Raw genomic sequence first — 24104 nt, forward strand, 5'->3', positions numbered from 1 at the left:
TCCATCCATGTTGTCACAAATGGCAAGGTTTGGACTGTGCAGGTTATCTATTTCATCTTTGGTGAGTTTTAGTGGTTTGCTGTTTTAGAGGAAATTCTCCATTTTGTTCTAAGTTCTTGAATTATGTGCATAGAAATATTCATAGTATATCCTTATTATCCTTTTAATTCCTGAGGGACTGTAGTGATATCCCTTCTTTCCTTCCTGATATTGATAACTTTTGCATTCTCTCTTTTTATCCATGTCATTCTGCCTAGTGGTTTCTCAATTATATTGCCTTTTTCAAAGGCAAGCTTTTGGTTTCATTGATTTTTCTCTATTGTTTTTGTTTTTACTTTCATTGATTTCTGCTCTTTATTATTTCATTCTTTCTGCTTGCTTTGGGTTTATTTTGCTCTTCTTGTTTTTGGATTCTTAAGGTGGAATCTTGGGTTACTGCTTTGAGACCATACTTTTTTCCTAATATAAGAATTTCATGTTATAAGCATCTCACCCATTTGGGCATATCGTATTTTAATTTTTGTCCAGTTCAAAATATTTTATAACTTCCTTTGAGAATTTCGTTCTATGAATTTTCCTTTCCAGGCACTCAGAGAACTTTATCTGTTCCATGTCTTTTGATTCTTGGTTATAATCAAGTGCTAAATTCAAATATGTCATTTGATGAGGGTTTTTTTTTTTTTTTATTTTTTTATTTTTTTAATTTTTGTGGTACGCGGGCCTCTCACTGTTGAGGCCTCTCCCGTTGCAGAGCACAGGCTCCAGACGTGCAGGCTCAGCGGCCATGGCTCACGGGCCCAGCCGCTCCGCGGCACATGGGATCCTCCTGGACCGGGGCACGAACCTATGTCCCCTGCATCAGCAGGCAGACTCTCAACCACTGCGCCACCAGGGAAGCCCTGATGAGGGTTTTTTAATAACTTCATTTATCATTGTGAATAATAATGTGATATTCATTTACCTTGCTTTATTAAGGATTGTAATAGTGATCATGTATTGAGTGCTTACTATGTCCTAGGCACTATGTTGATCACTTTACATGGTCTTACCTCATTAAATTCTCTCAACAACTCTTTTAGTTGATACTGTTATTAGCCCCATTTTATTACTGAGGAGACAGAATCACATATTTTTTTCTTTATTTTTGAAAATTTTATTATTTATTTATTTGGCCATGCCGTGGGGCATGCAGGATCTTAGTTCCCTGACCAGGGATCAAACCCATGCCCCCTGCAGTGGAAGCGCAGAGTCTTAACCACTGGACCACCAGGGAAGTTTCTGAATCACACATTTTAAGTGATTTGTCCAGAGTCAACTCAGCCAGTAAATGGTAGAGCTGGGATTTGAATGTAGGTTTAGTTCCAAACCAAGTTCTTAACCATTATAATACATTTCCTCTAGTTATTTTATTTCTTGGCTTCTCAATACGATTGTCAGCTTCTTGAAGGCAACTACTAGGTCTTAATTATATTGATCTCCTTTTCTCTATAGCACCAGGAGCGATATTAGACACACACTAAGGGACTAATATGTGTGGACTAAATTTAATGAAATGAACTGACCTGAAAGAGAATCAAACCCATAACACTTGCCATATTGCCCCAGGTTGTTACCAACTAAGGTAACTTAGTACAGTATCCTACACAGAAACAGAAAAAGCTGACAGAATATTTGTGACAGTGGTAATGGCCAAGTGTTCTAGCCAGCAAGAAGAAGATTTATAAGTGTGACGAACTGACCTGGAGTCCATCTCCAAGCTCTACTCTTTGGTTCTGGCCTTCAGTCTGTCCTTTTGCTCTCTCCCGATCTCCTTCTCACACGTCGAATTTTTAAAACAGTTCGACTTTCCTCCATGGTTCATGATCCCTCTCGCCTTTTAATATGAGGCTTTTAGGTGAGCTCTTCACCATTTATTTAAGAAACATGTGTCTGAGTCTTACTGTATGCCATGTACTTTTTAAAGCACTTTATACATATCAACTCCTTATAATAATTCTGTGAGTTGGTACTGCTATTATTCCCGTTGTACAGATGAAGGAACTCTCACTGAATTTTCTAGTGGTTCATTTTCTATTTCCAATACCCAATAGAAATCTGAGTGGCAGGCTGGAGGTGGTATAAAGCAAAAGCAAAAGCCTTTGCCTCTGATGTGGTCAGTCATTTACCTGTTGGGCTGTGCCCTGGGTCTGTAGAGGCCAGTGAAGCTGTGTAATTGGGGCAGTTTTGCAACAGAACACACTAGGGGTTCCGTCGCTCTTAGGCATGACCTTCCCTGTCCCATGGGCATCCCAGAACCTTTTTTCCTACCTGGTCTGTTGTCTGACACACACACACACACACACACACACACGCACGCACGCACGCACGCACGCAACATGTGTAATGTTCATATCATGGATTTGAAGTGCAGGGTACAGCAGCAAAAACACGGTCTTGAAACTTGGTGAGTGTGACTTCTCCCTCTGCCACTTATTTATTATCTGTTTGATCTTGGGCAAGTCACTTAATCACTTAGTGCTTTGGTTTTCTTAGCTGTGAAATTGAAAATGATGCTGATTATCATAAAAACTGTGAGGATTAAATGAGATGATGCATTTGAATACTTAGTCCAGTGATTGGCACATGAAAGTGCTCAATATATGTTAGATATGTTTTATAATTAGTGATATGCAAGACCCTTTTATATATTAAGTGTAATTCACCCTTTGGTCTGTATGTAGCTTGTGGAACTGAATTTTGAGGACCCAGAACAAGGCTTATCTTTATCTAGGAATTTATTGGTTATTTTGAATCTTGATGTTGGCTTTTATCTTCTTTATCTCTGGCCTTCCGTGGGCCTTTGGGATCAGTTCCATTATCCTCAAGATTTAACTTTTGTTGCCCAAATATCTACTCGGCCTTGTGTAAATGCCAGCATTCTTTTAAGGTCAGTGGCAAAGCCTGGCACTAGAGTTCAGCTTTACCTCGACTATCAGTGAGATGTTTCCTCTCCCAGGGCGAGTGTTTCTGCTGTGGCTGTCACTTAGGAGGGTCCAGGGGGCAGAGTTAGGCCAAATGTTACTTCACCCCAGCCCTGGAACGGCTGTTAATGAGCCCTGCTCCAGGCATTGAGGCTCGAGCCAGAGTTTTTAACAGTTTCTGAGAGCATGGGGTGCCCCCTAGAAGGATGCTGTTGTAAAAGCATGGTAGACTGGCCAACCCAGGGAGGGACATTGCATTGGTGTGCCTCCAAGGAGGTGGTAAGAGAGACCCCTGTAACCAAAAGGAAAGAAAATGGAGCATCTGTGACTCTCTACCTGAGGTCATATTTGCAATGGAGGAAGGGAGTCAGGCTCTGATACAAGACAGTGAGAGGGGTCTGGAGTCAGACAAACCTGGGTTTGCATTGTGGCTCTACTGTCCTCTGTGTGACGCTGACAAAGTCACTTCACTTTTCTGAGCCTGGTTTCCTCATCCACAAAATGCAAACACTAATTGTACCCATCTCGTAAGATTGCTGTAAAAATTCGGCGAGAGAATTTACTTAAAGCAGTTAATTTGATACTTGCCTGGAATATGTTAAGTGCATGTCATCACCATCATCGCGGCATTGGTAACAACAAGCAGCAGAAAGAAACAAACAGCAGCCTTGGGGCTTGTGTGCTGTTCCCTTGGGGCTCCTTATAACATTTCTGTTAGTCTTAGGCACCCGTCTGTGAGCGCCAAGAGAAGAGCTTAAGTTCTTCTAGGTCCCAGTCAGGGCATAACAGAGATCATGGTATCATGAGGCTGCTGTGAGTGTGGGTGTGAGAGAGCGTGAGAGTGAGCTTGAGGTCCAGAAGCCACGTTGACTCAGCGATGGTTGTACATGACCCGTCAAATTAGCTTTTCTCCAGGAGGAACAGACTGTCATTCTTTGCTTCTCCCTCAGTAGTAAAGGACCACTTGCCCGGATGAAGGAAGCTGCTTAAATCCATCCCCACAGCTCACACAAGCAGAATTTGTTCCTGACTTGCTTGTTCTTAAGCCAATCAGGAACCCCCTTACAAAGGGTTCCTAGTGTGGGTTTTAACAAGTCTGGACTTGGGAAACGGTATCCCTACCCGATGCTGGAGACCCGTGGTTTTCTTGTCTCTGTCTCTTTTTTCTTTTGTGTTTTGCTTTTAAATCACAGAACCCAGTATGTAAAATAGATGAAAGAAGGTTTGGAAGGCTGCCACTTCTGCCCTCCCCACCTCCTGCAGCAGCCCCTGAAGGTGTTTCTAAGAAGGTGGGAGAGCGCATTTGCAAACGCAGTTGGCTCCCTGGGTTGTATTAGCTAGCCTTTTTATGCCCAGGTCTCTGTCTCGGGAGAAGCCATGGGCATGGCTGTGGAAATAAGCAGCCTTGCTCTAAGAAACAGGTCTCTACTGTAATAACACACTAGTGTAATAACACCTGGCTCCCGCAGTTCCCCTTCGTAATGCTGCCTGAGCCGCAGCAGTTGGAGCTGAGATTGCGACTGACCGCATGTTCAGGGAGCCCAGAGCTCATTATGCAATGAAGTGTTGTAACCAAAGCGTGTTCACAAAGTGGTTGGGGGATTTTGAGGTGGCGGTGGTGCTCTTCAGAATATTTCAGTCAATGCAAAATATGCTGCTTTTCATTTATTTCTGCGCGTGTGCCAACTCCAGTGCCATTTTACACAGAGAGCCACTTGTTTACACGCTCTCCCATCTGCCATGGCATAACCTGACACAGTTTTGTCTGCCTCTGCATCAGAGTCAGGGTGTGACCTGCACTTTGTCTCTTTTCCTCTCCAGGCTACAGATGCACATGTTAAATGGAGCTCTTCTTGCCCTGCTGTTTCCTGTGGTAAATACGCGGCTGGTAAGTAACCTCTTCTAGGAACATACCAGCGACGTACAAAACGGTATTTGCTTACTCGTCCTTAGCTCATGTGCCCGTGTGAGTTTTAATTTTTTTAATTATTTTTTATTAAAGTATAGTTGATTTACGATATTATATCAGGTTCAGGTGTACAACATAGTGATTCAATATTCTTATAGATTAATCTCCATTTAAGGTTATTATGAAATATTGGCTATATTCTCTGTGCTGTGCAGTGTATCCTTATAGCTTATTTATTTTACACATAGTCGTTTCTACCCCTTACCCCTCCATGTAAGTTTTTAAATATCTACACATTCAATGTTGAGGTTTGATGCAGCCCTGTTTGGATACAGTGGAGCTTGATGGGGCCGAGAGTATTGTGTGGAACTCTAGGGCTTTAATAAGGGTTTAGGCCAGAACCAAAACGGACCAGAAAAGCCTACAGAGGCTCTTGGAAGGGTTTGGTGAAGAGAAAGGGGGCCCCACCCATTCGACAGAGGCTTCTAGGTGTTCTAAGGGCCTCTAGTGTGGACTCAGCCACATTGGTCCAGAATAATCTGCTGGGGAGCCTCAAAGCCAGTCTGCTTTGCCAAAGGCCCCTTTGGGCAAGAACCGGATTTCTTCCCTGTTCCTCCAAACCCACAGGGAAGTCTGGCCCACACGTTCCCCCAGTGGCTAGCAGGTAGAATCCCCCTGTGGCAGGTGGCTGGGTGATGAACCAGTGCAGAGGGAAGCAGAAGCTACAGGAGTGGCTGGGCCCTGTCCTCAGACTCCCACATGTGGGACTGCAGAGGGATTAGCAGGCTGGGTTAGAAAGCTCAGGGAAAGAAATCACCTGTGAAATCCTTCCTACTGCTTTCTGTTTTCATGACTTAAATTTGCCTCGTGCGTTAAGATCATAGTTTAAATCTCATAACGATAACCCTTCCTCTTTGGATAGCATTTCATAGTTTACAAGGTCTTTTCCAATAACAATTGTGTAACGTAGATATTAAGCTGGGTGAGGGCAAGTATTATGGCCTCTTGTTATAGAAGAAACTGACATTCAGGGAGACACACAAATTCTAAGTGGCAGAGTTGGGAGTGGAGACTAAGCCTCAGATCCTACAACCACAGCTACACTTCACTCTCTCTGAGGATTTAGTCACTCCCTCTCCACAAATACTCATGTATACCCTTATGATGGTTATACTTTTCTAGGTGCCTATTATATATACATCAGTAGAAATTCCTCCCTCCCTTCCTCCCTCTCTCCCTCCCTCCCTCCCTCCCTCCCTTCCTTCCTTCCTTCCTTCCTTCCCTCCCTTTCCCTCTCTGCCCTTCTTCCCCTCTCTAATGGCAGATTTTCTATTATATTTGTTATGATACCTAATACTTTTCAAATAAATGTCAAGCTATAGCCAGCCAGCTTATCAAGAATGTCCAAGTAACTTTCCTTAACATTGAAATTTCTTTGATGAGCTCTCTCTTAACTAGCGATTCCAATCACTCTGGTAAATAATGAAGCCGATAAAAGCTCACAATGGTGGCTCCATTTGCATATGTCTTGACAATTGGCTTTGGTCTTGGTCTGGTTATTTTAAGTGGTTGGGACCACTCCTGGGTTACCCTGGCTTTCCAGACTTTTTGCTTTGCAACCCCTTATTTGAACTCAGACCTCTTATTTGACTTAAAATCAGACACAGGAAGGTAGGCAACTCTTTAAGCCTGATGATCCAGTTAGGCAGGACGTCAGCTTTTGACTTCTCTTTTGCCCTTCCTTCCTTCTTGGCCCTTCATCTTTTTAATCCTTTTTTTCCTAATTAGCTATAATGAGGAAACAAGGAAAGTAGGATGAACTACTTGGTGTGTATTCCAGTAACACAGACATACATACACTCACATATATAAAGACAGAGAGTGAGGGAGTTGGAGGAAGTTGCCAGAGTCAGCTAAAGGATTTGGGTCATCAGTGAATTTCCATGTGCTGTAGTACTCTGTCCTGTGCCTCATTGGCACTGGGGTTTGCAGACCAGCTAGAGAATACCCAGATCCAACTTCCTCCTGGTTCTTCATCTTAGAAGCTGACACCTTAGAAGAAGGAACGTGTATTCCAATGGCCCATATTACAAGTAAGTGCTCTTTGCCTCCAGGATTTCAGAGTAGGTCTCTTTCTGGCTTCAGATGAAGTGTCTCAAGGGCGATTTCCCTTTTGTTTCTTGGAGGGAAGGAGGGGAAATGCATCATGGAACTATTGTTAGATCAGCAGAGAGCTGAAAGCTTGTCTGGTCTAATCTTCTAGAGGGGGAACTCAGATGGATAAATGACTTGCCTAAAAAGCCAAGGTGGGTGCGCCTCGAACCCAGGTCTCCTGACTCAGACTTCAGAGCCCTTTTCCTATTGTCTGATTGAAATTCAGTGTGAGTTTGAATACTAGTGAGTCAAGATGCTGGAGATGCTGCTTAGCTTCTCTCCATCTAAAAGCGTTGGGTCATAGGCTTCTTTGATAAGTTGATGAGGACCATAGAGCCTCTTCCCAGATGCGCAGAGACAGGTTTGCATACAATTTCAGGGGGGACACAGACTGCCACCTCCTGCCCCTTTTGCCCATAAGCCCATCCATGGATCCCATGTTAAGATCCCTCCAGCCCAAGCTGTCAGTAGTCCATGGCTTGGAGAATAGATGAGCTACCTATTTTGTGAGCTCCTTGTTATAGCCAGTGACTTTTTGGTCTGATGGTGATGGGGTTCCTTATCTATGCCTGGGACTTTGCAAAGAATGTCATCCACGCCAGGCTAAACCACCTTCTGGAAAGTGCAAGCCAAGAGGCTGGGGGCGGGGTGGGTTAAGTAGGGTGCCTATGGAACTTGGCTGCATATTAGCTTTTGAGTTATAGCTCTTACCTTGCAAAGCTGGTGGTCTGGTCCTCAGAATGAGGCACTGGGTCCAAGCTGCATCCCCAGACCTGTGCCTTTTGCCCTGAAATGCCCATGACAGTTTCTTATAAATGCGATGTGTTCTGAGCAAGGGAGATTGGAAACAGAAAAGAAACTGTATCAGCCCCCTTCTCAGACCAGAGACTCTGGCCTGGCCAGTATTTATGTTTGCAGCCATCTGTCTTCTACTAGAATAATAAGGAGAAGAAGAATAATGATTCTTTTCATCGAGCTCCTTTCTTCTTCAAGGCTCAAAGCCTCAAGTATATTATTATTTCATTATCAAAATTGCCCATTATTGTGTATCCATGTTGATCTGTTACATTAGTTCCTTTTTTCCTCCTTTACCACCCCTCCCCTTTTACCCAGTTCTTTTGCTCTGTTAGATGGTTCTCCTGAATGTTCCTAACTCGCAGACTGAGTGGAAGAGGTTAGTAATGATTTTTTCATTACTGGGGTGACTACTCCCCATCCACAATCATTATTTCAATGTTCTTGGGATGTAACTGCTGCCGGCACACCTTGTACCCATGTGGGCTTCTGGGAAAACTTTGCTGTCACCAATGCAGATCGGCTCTCACTCTGCTGATTGGCATATTGAAACATGCTAATTGACCTAGAAAAGTTATTTCTGTGAGTGGGAAATTGAGCTATTTTAAAAAGTTAGAGTTTGGGGCTTTGGACCTGAACTACGGACAGAACGTCCCTTTGCTTTTTTTTTTTTTTGCATTTTTGAAACAGAAAAATTGTACATTACAAATACAAGACATTTTAGGATAATTTTGAGGGGTTTTTTTTAAAGTAATGTGACCGATAAGTTAATGTAATTTTTAGCTATCTGAATTCTTTTTCTTATTTAAGCTCAAAGAAGTAAAACTATAATTCCCTTTGCTTTCTTAATAGTACTTAAAATAGAAAAAGCTTGTTTTCAGAAGAGGCCTTAGCTTTCTGAAGAATTGATTTGGGCAAAATTGCGCCTCAACCTTCTACAAACACCAGCGTGTTTCTGATCAGATGAGTGCCAAGTGTGCAGGGATGCGGAAGGTGGTGAGAAGGCCTGGGCTTCCGCCAAATTCTAGGGCCTGCCCTAGAATATGTCTAATTGCTGCCTGTACTTCAAGATTAACCTCTGAGGGTCTTACATCCTCCATGAATACAGCCCAGCCATACCAGTCAGTCCAGATTTTTATTGAGCACTTAACACAGAAAAGTTAAGTGCTTTTGTGCCGTATGCTGCAGGAGATGTGCCGTATGCTGCAGGAGATGCAAAAGCAACCAGAATACATTCCTGGCCTTCAAGGAACTTGCAGTTTAGTTAGAAAGATGAGGCATAAGTGCCTGAGAGGTGATGGCAATGTTAGAGTCAAAATGGTGAAAAAGGAAAATTGCAAAAGGCAATTCAGGCTCAATCGCTAAATTGCAGTTGTTCTGACCTCTAAAAAACGGGAAAAGGATTAATATTAGCAGCATTTTTTGAGCACCTACCATGTGCCAGGCGATTTATGGATGTTCTTATTTAATTCTCACAAGAACCCGATTTTCCCTATGAGGAAACTGAAGTTCAAAGAAGCTAAATGACTTGCTCAGGGTTACGTGGTTTGTAGGTACTAAAGGTAAACCCGAGGACTTTGCACTCTAATGCATTGTCTCCTGGAGAGGTCGTTGGATGCAGTGGTCCAGAAAGGCTTCATGGAGAAGTAAAGCCTGAACCAAACCTTGAAATGCTATTAGAATGTGCATGCAAATTGCAGAGGAAGGAGGTAGTTCAACCAAAGGAATGCCGGGGCCAGCGGCGTGGAGGTAGGAGCCAGTAAACTCCTCATCGAGAGTCTGAAGAGCAGAGTGGAGAGTCATGAACTCCAGTTCGTATATATAGACTTTGCCCCTTATTTGCCAATCACCAGAAGACATCCCGTGACACCGCTTCTGTCACATCTTCTAGCCCTTGTAGTGTTTAGATTTTATGGGTATTTCTTAGCTTTTCCACCACTACTAAGAATTCCTTGCAAGTAGATGGGACTTCGCAACCACAAAAGCAAGCCAAATGCTGAGATGCTGAGGTTTGCCACAGAGAAAAATTTATTCACAAGGCAGCCAAGCAAGGAGAGCAAATCTCAAATCCACCTCCCGCAAGGCGAGGGGCTCAGGATATTTATGGGACAAGGAAGGAGGGTGGTCTGAGGCCTGGGGTAAAATGATTGGTGGCAAGAAGGTGAAGTAATCTGTGTTCTGTGCAAGTGTATCTGAGTTACATGCTTCTTCATGGACTGCATGTTCAGAAAAATGGTGACCTTAGCACGATCTGAGGGTGGAGTTTTTGGCCCTCTGATATCAAAAGGTTATGCACCAGGCACTCTCAGGCCCAGTTGAATGGTTGGCGGTCTCGACCAGTTTCAACTGGGCAAGACTAGTTCCACGTTCCTGAAAAACAACTTAACACCTCTGTCGGGGGTGGTTAAAGGAGTCTTGTGATATAATCTTTAAGCAGCTTGGAGGGTATACAGTTTGTAAGAATAGTTAAGGCGAGCTTGGTCGGTGAAGGCAGGTTACAGAATATTATTTATTAAGCGAGTTATGGTTTAAGGAATCTAGCTGATGACTGCGCTTGGTTTCATTAGTGTCTCCATTTTACAGGTAGGCCTTAGAAAGTTTAACTAACTTGCCCAGGGACACACAGGAATTGACAGAACTGGCCTGAGAACTTCTGTCTTTCTGATACCAAACCTCATGGGCTTCCTTCCTCCTCTTTCCTAATTGATAAGATTGATTTTCAAGTATTAAGCCAAGTCAAGTCTTTGCAGAAATTTTCTACAATATCCATTAGAGATTTGGAGGATTGATTATACTTTCAAGAATTTTTTTTTTTTGCAAAAATAATACACGCTCCTTGAAAAACCATTTAAACAGATGAGTATAAAGAGAAAGCCAATCTTTTAACCCCATCAACTTTCAATCCTGTCCCCCCATGGGTAAGTTGTATTAAGGGTTCGTATATGTTGCCACATTTTTCTTTTGCTCGTAAATGCAGATAAAGATGTTCACATTTCTAGGGTTGTTGGTTTGTTTGGGTCTAGGTTTCTTGCACTACTGGCATTGCACTATAAACATCCCTCCAGAGTATTTTCCTTTAACCTAACAGTAGAATCTGTAATCTCTTCAGGTATGGATGTTGTAGCTCATTCTTTTCCAATAGCTGCTCAGCATTCCATAGTTTCGTTGGACTGTATATTCAGCCTGTTGCCAGGCTCTCAGCACTGCATCGTAACTAGTGTCTTCAGGCAAGGATGGGGTCTTTTGTGGTATCTGTCCCCTGCAGGGCACCCAGCACATCGTAGGTATCCACAGAGAGTGTAAGTGAATTAGTCAGTCAACTCGAACCTCTGTCTTGCTCAGAGGAATTCCAGGGATCTTTCATACACATGTCCAGGATAAAATCTTAGGTATGAAGACAGAGGGACGATAGATGATATTTTTCCCAGGTGAATTATTTCTTAAACCACTTAAAATAATGATATTTTTAAAAAATTAATAAAATAATGACGTTTTCCTGATTACAGCTGAAGACATATTTACTGAAGAAAATTTGTGAAATACGGAAAAGTAGAAATAGAAAAATAATCACTACCAATGCAAAAGTGGTTGTTTTTCAACGTTTTAACAAGAAAAAAAAAACACTACAAAGCATGAGGCTTTTGTGCCTCTGCCGTTACAATTATATAAACGTTTTCTTTACAGAAGTAATATATTCATAATGGAAAAAAAAGAAAATACAGGAAAACACCAAAATAGAACAGAAAACATTGAGCAGTGACAACTGTTCACATTGTTTGCAGCGTATTCTCAAGGTCTTCTTGTCTCTGCCTGGTTGTTAAGAGTTAGCATAATGTAGTGGTCAAGTTGCTGGCCCTGGAGCCAGCCTGTCCTTGCTTTTGTGGCTGGCTCCTCTGCCTTTATTCATGTGACCTTGGGTAAGTTACAAACTTCTGTGACCTCATTTTCTTAAGCTTTTAAGTTTTTTTTTTTTAACATCTTCATTGGAGTATAATTGCTTTACGATGGTGTGTTAGGTTCTGCTTTATAACAAAGTGAATCAGTTATACATACACATATGTCCCCATATCTCTTCCCTCTTGCGTCTCCCTCCTTCCCACCCTCCCTATCCCACCCCTCTAGCTGGTCACAAAGCACCGAGCTGATCTCCCTGTGCTTTGCGGCTGCTTCCCACTAGCTATCTATTTTACGTTTAGTAGTGTATATATGTCCATGCCTCTCTCTCACCCTGTCACAGCTTACCCTTCCCCCTCCCCATATCCTCAAGTCCATTCTCTAGTAGGTCTGTGTCTTTATTCCTGTCTTACCCCTAGGTTCTTCATGACATTTTTTTTCTTAGATTCCATATATATCATTTTCTTATCTGTAGATTGGTGCTCAGATGAATTGAGATATGTGGGGTAAGCACTTAGCCCGGTGTCCGGCACATAGGAAGTGTTTAGTAAGTATCAGATGCTGTCGTTGTTACTACTATTCCTAACATTATCTTAGAAATCGAGGCGTGTTCCTATTGGCATGTGCTATTTGATGTTAGCTTTCAGGGCCTTGGCCCCAGCTTCCTGGTTGGGTGATGGTGAAGTGAAGTGGGCTTTGTTTCAGAATTAGCCTTGCCGAGTGAGATTAAAATTCCCTGGCAGGATTTCTTTTCCACATGGACTAATGGCACCTTTGGTGTTTTTTTTTTTTTTTGCATTTGTTTCCCAGACAGCCTGTTTGATTAGGGAACTGGCCAGCTCCCTCTCCTCCCTCATGACAGGTGAATTAGGCCCACACCTGGTGCTTCTTCCCATTTGAATGAAACATCGAGACCTTTGGGTTTGTCAGTGACGCCCAAGCCCCCCAACCCATAGGGAAGGTGGCAGCCGTGAATGAGAATGGCAGGCAGTAGCCTCTGCCTCCAGAGCTTAATAGTTCTTTGCCTTGGTTCTATTCCTAAAAAGCGATTAGAAGGCACAGCCTCTGGCTCGTCCAACCAACACTTCTCGCTCAACCTTGAGCGTGTCACACCCCCAAGCAGTGTTTCTTTATGCAGTAAAAGCCTTAGCTAGTGGGCGAGTTTACTCTCTCCAGTCTGTGGACAAGTGGTTCTCAACCGTGGCTGTACCGTAGAATCACCAGAGCTAATTCCAAGACCAGAGCCAATTTCAAGATGTAAAGCTTTCCAAAAAGCACCCCAGGCAATTCCAGTGTGCAGCTACTGCTGACTGGGATTTGGGACTCTGACCAAGTTCATTTCACCTCATCAAGCATCAGTTTCCCCATGTGTCAAATGGGCTTAGTGACATCTACCTCACAGATGTTATGGAAGAAAAGATAGCAGACAACAAAAGATAACGAAGAAGAGTTAGCAAAGAGCTTCGAACATTTAAAAGCACTCCACAAATGAATCCTTGCCTATTTCTTTCTCCCTTTAATCATTTTTTTGAGGGGAGTTTAATTGAGATATAGTTTACATAATACAAATTTATCCTTTTAAAGTGTACAATTCAATGTTTAATTTTAGTGTATTACAGAGTTGTCAACCATTGCCACTATTTAATTTTAGAATATTTTCATCATTCCCCAAAAAAGCATTAGTGACATCTCTGCTCTCCCCTCCCTAGACCCTGGCAACCACTAATCTCCTTTCTCTCTCTCAACCACTAATCTCCTGTTGTGGACATCTCATGTAAATGGAATCACATAATATGTAGCCTTTTCTGACTGACTTATTTCACTTAGCATAAAGTTTTCAAGTGCATCCAGGTTGTTGCATGTATCAGTACTTCGTTCCTTTTTATGGCTGAATAATATTCCTTTGTACAATATACCACATTTCTAGAAGATTGGAGTATAGATGATTTACAATGTTGTGCTAGCTTCAGTGCTTCAGTTTTTCAGATTCTTTTCCCTTATCGGTCATTACAAAATATCGAGTGTAGTTCCTTGTGCTATACTGTAGGTCCTGTTGGTTGTGTCACATTTTGTTTATCCATTCATCCACTGGTGGACATTTGGGTTGTTTCCACCTTTTGGCTATTGTGAATAGTGCTGCCGTCAATATTTCTGTAAATGTATCTGTTTGACTGCTTTGGGGTATATACCTAGAAGTGGAATTGCTGGGTCATACGGTAACTCCGCGTTTAACCTTTTGAGGAACTGCCAAACTATTTCCCAAAGCAGCTGTCCTCCCAGCCTCCCTTTATGTCCCACGCACCTAGGACCTTGAGTAAAGTGACTGGAGACTTGAAGACAAACTGAGGGTTTATAAGTCCAAGGGGAGGGTGGTCGCTTCTGAGTCCCAGTGCTGCACTGGTACCAGCTGAGGAAACTTTGATGGTAGGAGCAGGCCAGAGGAGCTGACCCAGCAAAGAAGTTTGGGGCAGGGGAAGTCTTAAGTCAGGAGGTTCTAAAATGCAGTGGATAGTATGTGTATAATTCTATAGATCTGTAATTTTATATTAAAGAAAATGGAGACATATGTAAAAGTAGAAAAAGAAAATTATCCGAGTGCATCCATTACCCAGTTTCAACAATTATCAACTCATAGCCAATGTTTTTTTAATCAATACGCCTTATTCTACCTCAAACTGCTTCCCCCACCCCCGTCCTCCCACCACTCACTCTTATGCCTGGATGATTTTAAGGGAAATTTCATGTAATTTTAACTATAGATATTTCATTATACATCTTTAAAATATAAGGATATATATATATAACCACAATTCCATTATCATATCTATAATCATTATCAGTAATTCCTTAATATTATCAAATACCCAGTGAGCGGAGCACAGGTTTCTAAGCCAGCCAGCCAGAACACAGTTCCAGTCTTGCTTCCACAACATCAATAGCCCTTCTCTGAGCCTGTTTCATATTGTAAAATGAGGACTATCTTAATAATTCCTAAATCTTCAATAAGGTAATGCCTGATGCACAATAGTAAATGCTCAAAACTCACCAATCCAGAGCCATACCTGCACCATCTGGCCCTCACCCCCCTGGAAGCAATATTCCTCTGCCTTGGTCATCCCAGGACCAGGTACCAGGCAACCAGGGACCACTCCTATCGCTTAGAGCCTGCTGTAATTATTCAAACTAAGCAGTCCTAACTTGTTACCCTGCCCTGCCTTGCCTGACCTGCAGAAATGCAGAAACTAATGAAGGCCATGGCCTAGGCTCTCCCCTCGCTACTGTCCCTTTGCCTCCTGACCAACACTGGTGCTTCCCCGTGTGGCTCTGCACGGCGTGGGTGCCTCCTATTTCTGACCTATGAGTATGATGAACCTTGTTTTCCTGAAAAAAAAATAGTAAGTGCTCAATAAAGTTTAGCTAAAATTATTATTTATTAATAATGTAAAATATCTGAGTTGCTATTAAGGTACCTTTAAGAATGGTTTTGGCTTAGAATCAAGAAGCAGATTTGGGGCCTTGCCAACAAGGCAAGGGGGAAAAGAAAACCCAAACCAAAAGGTGGCTGAAAAAGCTACAGAACACTGGCATATATAGTTTATTCCCCCTGAGATTCCCGTTCATGGCGGTAGAAGCATGTGCATGTTAAAGAGGCGAGCGGGCTGGGACATAGGGTGCGGTGCCCGCTTTGGAACAGATTCCTTGCTCAAGAAATGAAGCCCCGAGTAACCTGGGCGGCCATGGGCTTAAAGCTCCACCTTGTGGGGACTGGTGCACGAGCTACCCTGCATCTGTGCCTGAGGTCTGGGAATGGAAGGCAGCCTCATCCTGCTGGGTTGCCCTTAGAATCATTCCCCTGCTTCTGGGGCGGGCTTGCTCTCTGCTGCCTGTTCCAGGCATCAGCTGACAGCTTTTTTTAATAAAAATGGAACCCAAAGGAGGGATGATAAGGTATCTGATTTTAACCCAAAGTGAGAGAACACCAGATGTTTCATTCTGTCTGAAGGTTCGAGGGAGGAAAAGCAATTAGCAGCTGCTACTGATTTAGCAACAGACACCTGCTAAATGAAAATCTGTAAAACCGGTCAGGCTTGGCACCAGAAGTGCATACGCTGCTTCTCAGGCATTTCTGGGAATTGTAAATTATGTTGGCCCAAAATAGGCGGGGGTAGGGAGATATAGAGGGGGGCTCTAAAGAAGCGGAACATGTCCATATAGACCAAGGAGTATGCTTTCTTTTTTAAGATGACAGCCACTTAGAAATGGCTATTTGGAGGGTGAATGGAGAGGAAGAGAAGACCATGAATCTTCCAGAAGCTGCCTGGTTCCTCCCTGCTTCTGGTCTGACTCACAGGCTGCCCTCTGTGGGGACCGTCCCATGGGAGCAGAGGTCCGGCTGACAGGAGGGTGGGGGGAATGCTGCTTCCCTCCCCCTGCTGATCCAGAGCCCACCCCTCTCCTCCTTCGAGGGCGGTGAGTCTCAAAGCAGGAGAAACCCACAACTCTCGGATTCACAGCAGCTCCCTGCCCTGTGACAGGTACAGACTGGTGGCTCCAGGAGCCACCAGGACATCTTTGGCCGGGAAAGGGGTTTATCCGTAACTTTCTGATTTCCAGGATTCGTTTCCAAGTAGCCATGAATACTGCTCTCCACTTCCATTTTCCCGAGGCACACTGAAACACAACCAGTGGATACGGTAATTGATGAAGAGGGCTTTAGGGATGTGTGTGCGTGCGCATGTGTAGCCGATGACAAAGAGGGCTAATTTGTAGGTGATCTAGACTGTGTCAGAAGAATTGGGCCACTCCCATTTGGGTATGGAACCACATTCACTGTGTGTAGCTGCTGTTTTCCTGCTCTCCAAGCTAGGCCAGAAGCCAGCTGCAACTTGGGCCAAAGGGATGGGCCCTGTTCTGTTTCCAATCTTGAGCAAAGGGATGGCGACTTGCTCTGTGGAGCAGAGACCAGGGGGGTTGCTGTTGGCAGACGCAGGGCCAGAGCTGTCCATTGTAAAATACGGCCTGGAACTTTATCCTGGCAGGCTGCTTTCATGTGGTTAAAGACTAAACTCTTAGTTCCAAAGGTGGAACCAGGGAAGATTCTTTTTCCTTTAACTGAGTAGGCCCTTAGACAAGAAGAGTCGTTCCAGATGTGATTCAGTTTTACTTCGCCTGCCCTGCAATGCCAGTGCAGGAGGGAAGAAGGACCAGGGAGGCAAGGGTAGCGGGAGAGCTAGGATCCCCACTGTCCAGCCAGAACTGGGGGAGCACCCACCTCCTCTGGTCAGGGGCTAGACAGCCTTCCCATCAGTCAGCTCCCATACGTGGAATAACCACAGCACAAATACGTGTCCTGTGACAACAGGCTGACCTAGAGGGAGATGCAGGGACCCTGTCTATGATGGCATACACGAGGTGCACTCATGGCTCTTATTGAAGCAGCCAGGGATTACTGGGCTACGTGTACAAGTCATCCAGCCATTACACTCTTTTAATAGTTCAAACTAGTTTGTGTGTCACAATTCAGATGACCTCTCAGCGCAGAATTACTTATTCTCCTTTAGAACCTAAGACCTATAAGGCCTCAACTCATTGGAGGAATAATTTTGATCCCTGGTGACCAAAGGAAGCTGTCTCATCCCGAGGTGGTATTTTCTTGGAGGGTCCAGGCCTTCCATAAGGAGTTTGTTTCTCCAGGGACCCTGCTGATGAAGGGGGTTGGGTAGAGCGTGAGCCTCCACTCATCCCAACCTCCAGCACACAGAGGAGAGTCTGCTTCTTAGCACAGATGTGACTGCTGGATGTCACTTGGTCTGCCACCATTTGATACAGGTTGTAAACTCCAGGTTGGAGCATTTTGTCTTTTTTTTTTCCCCTTCAGTCTAGCCTTTTGGGGGGATTTATTGGATATTTTCCCTTTACTAGTTTAGAAGTTATACACACTATTTCAGTTATTGTTTTTTTAATGTTTATCCTACCAATGTTAACATAAATACCCAGTTCTAGAGTCAGTCAGACTTTTTCTCTCAAATAATACAAGGATCTTATAACATTTTTTTGGGCATAGTTTTACTGAGTTTATTCACATAACATAAAATTCACTCATTTAAAGTGTAGAATGTAAAGTTTTTTAGTATATTCACAGAATTGTGCAACCATCACTACAATTAATTTTTAGAACATTTTTATCAACCCCAAAAGGAAAGTGTAACTGCTTAGCTATCATCTCTCTGTCCCCTTACAGCGCTCCCCAACCCCTGCCCGCCCCCAGCCCTAAGTAACAACTGATCTAATATTCTATCTCTATAGATTGGCCTGTTCTGGACATTTCCTATTAATGGAATCATAAAATATTTGTCCTTCTGTGTCTGGCTTCTTTCACTTAGCATAATGTTTGAAAAATTTTTATCGGAGCATAGTTGATTTACAGTGTTGTGTTAGTTTCAGGTGTACAGCAAAGTGAATCACTTATACATATACATATATCCATTAGCATAATGTTTTGAAGATTCATCCATGTTGTAGCATCTATTAATATTCCACTTCTTTATACTGGCTAATAAATTTTAGTTGTATGGATATGCCATATTGTTTTTTATCCATTCACCTGTTGGTAGACATTTGGATTGTTTCCGCTTTATGGCTGTTGTGAATAATGCTGCTGTGAACATTGATGTGTAACTTTCTGTGTAGACATGTTTTTGTTTTTGTTCTTTTTTACTCCTGGGTATATCCATAGGAGTGTATATGCTGAGAAATGGGGTTACAACCTGATTCTTTTGCATGTGGACCTTATAATATTTTAACTCTATTCATCACCCTCAACTTATATGCTTACGTTGTCATGTATTTTAATTCTGTATTATTTTAGCTTTTCTTTTAAAAATAATGCAAGACATTATTATTTTATGAAAAAAATGTTCATTTAGATTTACCTACGTAATTACCACTTTCTTTGCTCATTATTTTGTATTGTGTCTATTTGACATTAGTTTGCCTTTGCTGGAATTATATTCTTTAGAATTCCCTTTAGAGATGATCCACTGATGACAAACCCTCTTAGTTTTTCTTTGCCTAAAAATGTTTGTATTCCTTCTTCATTCTTGAAAGATATTTTCACTGGCTATAAAATTCTTGGTTCATAATTATTTTTCTCCCAGCACGGTGAAGATGTAATTTTACTATATTCTGTCTTCCACTGTTGCCTTGAAAAGTCATTGGTCAGTCTTAACTTTCACTCCTTGGAAAGTAATCTCTTTCCTTTCTGATTGGTTTTAAGATCTTCTCTTTGTCTTTGGCGTTCTGCAGTTTTACTAGGGTTTGTTTCAATGTTTATTTGTTCTGGCTTATTCTGTTTGAGAGTCTGTGGGTACATGTCGTTCTTCAGGTTTCTGAACATTCTTAGCTATTATGCCTTCAGCTATTTTGTCTGTCTCCTCTTCTTCTTCTGGGACTATGTTTAGAGTTATGTTAGTTCATCTTACTCTGTCTTCCACATCTCTTAATCCTTTTTGTTCCTATCTTCCACTATGCCTTGTCTACTATGTTGCATTTTGGATAATTTCTTCAGCTCTATATTCCACTTATCTCTTTAGCTGTCTAATCAGTAACTAAACATATCAGTTAAAACTATCCATAGAGTTGTTAATTTCACTTATTTTTCCCTTTTCCAAACCTAAACATAGTCTATAACTATTCTGAGGTGCTTAAAGCTCTGTTTTTACTGGCTCTTGGCTTATTTACTTGTGTGTTTAGGTTGTGTTTTAAATATTACTGTCGTTATTGTTCTTTTATTGTACACTGCTTATTTTCTTTAAAATGTTATTTGTGGGAATTTTTTGAGTCCTGGATTTCTCTAGAGAGGATTTGTCTTTGTTCTTGCCAGGCACTTGAGGGCTACCAGTCTGGAATCATGCTAAATAAAACTCTCAGCCTAACATTTTTGGATTACCCAAGTAGTATAAATTTAGAGTGCAAACCCACACGAGGGCTGGCTTCTGGTTCCAGGATTTTAGTGGAGCTAACTAGTTTCTTCCCCTACTACCCCAACTCATCGTTAAGATTTGAGACTGGATTTTCCTTACCATTCTAGGGGTGGGGTAATTTGTATTTGCAGTATACCTTTACACTGAAGTGTGGCTTTTTCGGGTCATAGATCTCTTTAAGTACTAACTAGCTTTTGTTATTACCAGAAATGGAAGTCCGGGTCTTGTTTCCCAGCCCTCTTATGTCTGTGTCCTTCCTGTTGGGGGCAGTCAGGAGGATGTTCTAATTCTATTCACTGGTTTGGCCATCTATCTGTTCTCAGTGCTCTCCTGAAATATCTCTATATAAGTTGATAAATACCTACTATATGTCTGTCTAGTATTGTACTAAGTTCTATGAGGTATCTGGTAGCTATTTAACCTGTCATGTAGCTAACAAAACACTAATATTAGAGGTCATGAGCCCTTGGGGCACTGATTTAAACCATCTTTTGATTTCTGAGCCCTTCTAAACCCTAGAAATCAGCATTTAGAGTGAGGTGGATGTAAGTGCATGAAGGCAGGGACCGTTTGTATCTTGTTCGTAATAGTTGACACATAATAGGTGCTTAATATATATTTGTGGATTGATTGATTGATTGAATGAATGAATATGTTGGTGTCTGGGAGGTCATGGAGGTAGATTCCAGTGTTGATTAGTTCCCTCGGCAATATAGTTAGAAGATTCCAGGTCTGGGTTCACATAGTGGGTATGGAAGAGAGAGGATAATATTTCAGTAGCAGGGGATCAAACCATCATGGATTTGAGTCATTTGTAAATCAAGGGTTTCCTCTGTACTGTAAAGGGCCTCAGCACATATCAGGGTACTATAATGTAGGTCAGTGGGTAGGAACATGGACTCTGGAGTCAGATTGCCTGTCTTATATCCAGGCTCTGTAACTAACCTTGGGCCAGTTATTAATCTCTCTGTGTCTTAATTCCTTCGTGCAAAGAAAGGGGGTTATAGCATTTATCTTATAGAGTTGTTTTAAGTGTTAGTTAATACAGGTACTTAGGACAATGCCTAGCCGAGAAGTGCTATGTACGAGCAATTAGTAATGATTATTATTCTCTTTATTGTTGTTTTGAACGCTAGTCACATCATTATTCTTGTCAGTACATTTTCCTGGGAACTGCCTGTCATTTCTGTGAGAAAATATTCTAATCTCACACCTACCATTTAGACTTCTGGAGGCTGACCATCCTAGTAGGTCGAAAGGATTCTTTCGCTAAAAGTTAGTGACGAAAATAAAGATTCTGCACATTCTCTGTGTGTTGGATTAGCCAGGAGCTGCTGTGAGTCTTAAGTTTATCACCCTTTGGTGCTCGTAGAAAACCTGGGAGCAGGCTTGGAGACTGGGAAGGGATTGAGAATGGGAGAGTTAAACAGAAGAGAAGAAAAGAAGTAGAAAGAGAAGTGAGCAGAGTCTACTCATGTCAGGAGGTTGTCAAATACCATCTTTTGGCCTCTTCTCAAGGGTCATGCCTCAAGGGGTCATGTGACATTTGCCTCCCCTTGATTTAGGGATTCCTGAACCTGGCTCCAGCTTGTAGCTTGTAGCCTGGTGTTGGAGACAACAGGGTAGGGAGGCCTGCCTTACAAACGGCTGCCTGGCGCACTGGTTGCCTTCAAGCAAGGGCCCCCAAGGAGTAGAAGATTAACCAGACTCCATGGTTGGTTGGTTGAGGGAAGTGGGCTGTTTACTGAGTGCCCTTGAGCTGTCTTGACTGGGCTAAGAGCCAAATCTCAGATGTGTTTGTCCCTCCCTTTGCTCTAGTGCTAGTGTGGGGTTGGCCTTATTTCAAGCCATCTGATGCTCAAGTCCTTTGAAGGCGCTAAAATCGAGCCAGATGGCATCACAGACTGCTTGGGCTGATGAGGGACTGGAAGTTTAGTACCTTTCCTCTCGTCCCTTCCACTCTGCATGGCTCACATTTTCTGTGTGGAATCTGTAACCCAAGGCCGAGGAGAATGAGGCCTTGGTCCTGTCAGTGGTGCAAAAGGTCCTCATGGGTCCCCTTGTCACACACCCTGAGCAGGGAGGCCAGCCCTGGCTCAGTCATTCCGCAGGTGTGGTTTGGCCTCCACACACAAGCTGACTGTCTTTTGACTTGTAGCTGCCCTGGTTCCTCTGTAGGGCTTTTGAACAATCTCTGTCATTAGCCTTTCCCCTGAGTTCTGTGGAGAGAGCCATACAAATATTTACTTTCCCTCCTTGAGTAAAAAGTCAAATAACGTGTTCAGGGCTAGACTTCTATGTCCTGAAGTACCTTCTTGTGTACTCAAAGCTTCTCTCCTTTTTCCACATGAAATTCGAGCTTTGGCTCAGTCTGAAGAAGTAGTAAATCTGGTTTTGGTGACTGTGGAGCCCCCCCTGGGGTCTTGGATGGCTAGTGCCCATATGGTGGTAGCTGGGGGTAGGGCCAGGCCTTCAGGCTTCATAGTAGACCCTATTTCTGTTCCATCAGGGGAACAGCCTGGTGTTTTGATATATAATAGACAGCAGTGGTTTTAAGATTATGCATTCTGGAGCCAGGTTGCCTGGGTTCACATCCTGGCTCAGCCTTGAGACCTTGGGCAAGTTATTGAATGAAACCGCTACCGCTTTTTCTTTTTAAACAGACCTTTGGTGCAAAGGTCTGTTTAAATCATAAATCATATTTATAATTCTCGATTCATAACAAGTTTCAACATTGGTCCGTTTATGGCATGCTTTAATTTTATTCATGAGTACATTTATTTATTCATGAAGAGTATTATAAACAACTATGAACTCAGCCCAACAACTAGCCACGTTGATAATAACTTACAGACGTGAGCCTATGTGCTTCCCCCACCCTGCTCCCTACGTCCATGCCCGCCACTGTGAACCACTAGCCTCAACTTTGGCTATGATTCCTTTTCTCTTTTTAAAAGTAATCTTATCCCTCTTCTCATGTACACAGAAAAATAAATATATATATATATTATATACATTATATATAATAAAATATGTAATATTTTATATATGTAAAACAGTCCTAAATAAGGTATTATATAATTGTAGTTACTTTTTGATCCTTATAAAAAGGGTATTATGTTGTATGTAGTCTTCTGGGATTTGCCTATTTTAGTCAACATTCTGTTTGTAAGATGCATCCCTATTATTGAGTATAAGTGTAGTTACATTTTCACTGTGGTGTAACATTCCATCGCAGAAACATACCACAGTGTCCTTCTTCATTCCCTTTGTGATGGGCATTTTGCTGTTGCCAGTATCTTGCTATTACAAGAAACCGGCCTGTCCTCAATTTCCTCATCTTAAAATTGGAGAATAAAAATAGGAGCTACCTCATAAGTGTGTGATGAAGGTGAAAGGAGTTAATACTTGTGAAGTGCTTAAAACAGTGCCTGGCTCATAGCACACGTTTGGCCAGTGTATTCGTTTCCTCGGGCTGCCATCGCCAATACCACAGACTGAGAAGCTTAAACAACAGAAACATTTCTTCACAGTTTTGGAGGCTACAAGTCTAAGGTCAAGGTTTCAGCAGTGTTACTTTCTTCTGAGGGCCCCCCCTCTTTGGTCCTAACCTCCTCTTCTTATAAAGACACCAGTCAGACTGGTGTATACCTTATTTTATCTTAATTACATCTGTAAAGGATCTCCAAAGAGTCAAGTTCTGAGGCACTGGGGGTTGGGGCTTCAACATATGGATTCTGGGGAGACACAACTCAGCCCATAACGGTCAGTAAGTATAAGCTATTATGACCGTCATTATCTCCATCATTACAGCTCAGGAAAATGCAACAGACTTGTTATGACATAGCCCCTGGGAGTACTCAAAAGTTAGCTCTTACTACTACTACTGCTACTACTATTATTATCATCATTATTATTATTTGGTCAGAAGCCCAGAGTTTTCTTGCCTGCCTTTTCAGAAATGACTTTTGAGGCCAGCAACAGTACTAAAGAATGGCACTTTGTGGTTTCCCAGGATGATAGGCAGCAGCTCCTAAGTCTGTTGGAGGTGAGAGGAGAGGAGCTACGAGGTTTCATTGTCACCTTGCTTAAAGGAAACTAACCAAGCAAAGGGAGGCCTTGCGGGCGAGCCAGTGGCTGACTGACCCGAAATTGCCACTCAGTAAAGTTCTGTGGGCTTGCCAGGCCTGGGCTGCTGTACCAGGAAATACACTTACACAAGTAACTGCACCACCAGAGCAAACAACGTCTTTCATGGGCTTAGAATATTTTGTTTGACATTAGGGAGCTGGCTAGCAGCCACAACTCTGCTCTCCTGCTCTCCCTCTGGAAGGCTCTGAGCACCGAGGAGGAAGTAAGGAGTAGCCCTGATAGGATCTGGACTCCAAAAGGAAGGAGCAGCTCCCCCGC

At 42.7% G+C, this 24104-nt stretch overlaps 1 protein-coding gene across 17 annotated transcripts in view; it reads left to right on the plus strand.

Annotated features, from left to right (window-relative positions):
- The window catches only part of TMEM164 (transmembrane protein 164), a 176612-nt gene that overhangs the window by 90989 nt on the left and 61519 nt on the right, over window positions 1-24104 (plus strand). For all 17 annotated transcript variants that reach the window (XR_004348049.1, XR_004348047.1, XR_004348048.1 and 14 more), the window contains one exon: window positions 4782-4848. Coding sequence is in view for 14 of the 17 variants with exons in the window: in XM_032619627.1 (XP_032475518.1) it covers window positions 4782-4848 (67 nt within the window). In the remaining 3 variants the exon portion in view is untranslated. The remainder of the gene's footprint in view (window positions 1-4781; window positions 4849-24104) is intronic.

Source organism: Phocoena sinus, chromosome X (assembly GCF_008692025.1).
Source record: "Phocoena sinus isolate mPhoSin1 chromosome X, mPhoSin1.pri, whole genome shotgun sequence".
Lineage (NCBI taxonomy): Eukaryota > Metazoa > Chordata > Mammalia > Artiodactyla > Phocoenidae > Phocoena > Phocoena sinus.